Genomic DNA, 2,366 nt, shown 5'->3' with positions numbered 1-2,366 from the left:
GACCAGGAGGTTATGGTGCAATTCCCAGTCAGGGTACATGCCCGGGTTGTGGTCTCAATCCCCAGGAGGCAGCTGATCAATCATCCTCTCTCATCACTGATGTTGCTCTCTCCCTCTCCCTTCCTTTCTGACATCAATAAAATTTTTTTAAAGAAACTACAAGAAGAGCAATTTAAATCCAAAATAAGCAAAAGAAACAAAATAACACAAATCAGACAGGAATTTATTAAAATAGAAGATCAGAGACATCAATGCAGCGGTGCTCAACCTTCTGGCCCTTTAAACACAGTTCCTCATGTTGTGAGCCAACCATAACTTTATTGTCGTTGCTACTTCATCACTGTCATGTGGCTACTGTTATGAATCGTCATGTAAAGATCTGATATGCAGGATGGTCTTAGGAGACCCCTGTGAAAGGGTCGTTCGCGACCCACAGGCTGAGAACCGCTGCATCAATGGAACCAAAAGCAAGTTCTTTTAAAAAAATCAATAAAGCCCTAACCGGTGTGGCTCAGTGGATAGAGCATCCGCCTGCAGACTGAAGGGCCCCAGGTTCGATTCCGGTCAAGGGCGTGTACCTTGGTTGTGGGCATGTACCCAGTGGGGAGTGTGCAGGAGGCAGCTGGTCGATGTTTCTCTCTCATCGATGTTTCTAACTCTCTATCCCTCTCCTTTCCTTTCTGTAAAAATCAATAAAATATATTAAAAATAAAATAAAATAAATAACTAAAGCTGGCAAACCTCCAGGCAGAATGATCAAGAAAGAAAAACGGAGACACCAATTACCGAAATCAGGAATGAGGGGTCGCACCAGAGCCCACAGGCCTTGGGGTGACGAGAAACACTGCTGACAACTTCGGTTAAACGGACAGATTCCTCGGAAATAAAAGAACCACCACGCTCCTCAAGGCAGCAGCACAGAGGCCCGGGGGCCGTGTCTGGAGAAACTGGGTTTGTAGCTAAACGCTCCACCACGAAACGCGGCCGCATGCTCAGGCAGGAGACGACGCCCGTTCTGTGCAGACGCCCGGGAAGCCGGCCGGAGGACGCCCAGGCCCTGTGGGGCGAGCACGCATGACCCTGACCCCACAGGCGGGGCAAGGGAGCCAGAGTGACATCCATCAGGATCGCAGACGGAAAAACTCGCAACAAAACCTGAGCAAATCAAAGCCAACAACACATCAAACGGCCCACCGCCGCCCGCGTCCCGCTGTCCGGGGACAAGGTCGTCCTAACATCCGCCTGCGTCTGCGAGTCGTCAACAGGAACTGGAAGGGAAACACCGCGTGACCGTCGCAACAGACGCAAACACACGCTGGACAAACGCCAACATCCGTTCCTGACAGAAACTCGCAAAATGAGAAGAAAAGGAAACGTCCTCAACTTGGGGAAAAGCACCCACGACCCGGCCGCGCTGACGTCACACGTGGAGGAGACGGACACCCTCCACGAAGACCAGACCAAGACAGGAGCCGGCTCGGCCCGGCCCAGGCCCCGCCAAGGCCCCGCCCGGGGAGGACCCTCTGGGAGGTGCCCACAGGCAGGGAGTCTCCCAACCCCACTGCACGGGCTGGGCAGTGCCCGCCTCCCTCACCTGCAAACCCACAGGTGGTCCCGGGAACCGAGTGGGTGAGCCAACCTCTGTCCATCTGTCCAGGCCACAGCCCCTCGCGGACCCCGGACCAGTTTCTGCGCTTCCCGTGGCCGCACTTCCTGTGGCCGCACTCACCGTGGCCAGCTCGTCGAACTTGCCAAAGAGCTCGTTGAGCAGCTTGACCAGCTCCTGGGCCGTGCACTGCGACGCCAGCCCCGTGAAGCCCACGATGTCGGCGAAGAGGATGCTGCAAGACAGGGGATGCCCGTCACCGCTCGCCTCAGACCAGGCGCCGCATGCAGCTGCCCTTCACAGTCACCTTGAAGCACATCTTCCTGCTTCTTCCTCAACCCAGGCTGGAAGCCACGGCTTCTTCCTCCCATTTCACAGGAGAGAAGACTGAGGTTGGAAGGACCACGGACGCTGGTGTCACCGAGGCAGGAGACACTGCAGCCGCTCAGAGGCCCCTGACCCTGGTCCAGCCTCAGCCCCGCCGGGGACCTCCGCACACTCGCCTCACTTTCTGAGCCTCCATTTCCTCACAAAGTCGAGGTGCAATGCTGGCAGCTCTCAGGGGTGTGATGATGAACCGAGTGCCCAGAGGGGAAGCTCCTCCTCCCTGGGCTTGAACCCTGGCCCACACCGTGGCCTCTCCCTCCTGATCTTCAGGGGACCCTCTCTAGGGTATCCTCCTCCCTCCTCCATCACTTCCTCCATCACTTCCTCCATCTCCTCCTCCATCACCTCCCCCTCCTCCATCACCTCCTCCATC

The 2,366-nt window shown here is 56.2% G+C and overlaps 1 protein-coding gene across 1 annotated transcript in view; it reads right to left on the bottom strand.

Annotated features, from left to right (window-relative positions):
* Positions 1 to 2,366, bottom strand: part of ADCY1 (adenylate cyclase 1 (brain)) — a 64,454-nt gene that overhangs the window by 58,778 nt on the left and 3,310 nt on the right. Inside the window, exon 3 of the mRNA XM_015568211.1 lies at positions 1,730 to 1,841. Coding sequence (XP_015423697.1) covers positions 1,730 to 1,841 — 112 coding nt within the window. The remainder of the gene's footprint in view (positions 1 to 1,729; positions 1,842 to 2,366) is intronic.

Source organism: Myotis davidii, unplaced genomic scaffold (genome assembly GCF_000327345.1).
Source record: "Myotis davidii unplaced genomic scaffold, ASM32734v1 scaffold1364, whole genome shotgun sequence".
Lineage (NCBI taxonomy): Eukaryota > Metazoa > Chordata > Mammalia > Chiroptera > Vespertilionidae > Myotis > Myotis davidii.
This window is presented reverse-complemented; position numbering and strand designations above follow the sequence as displayed.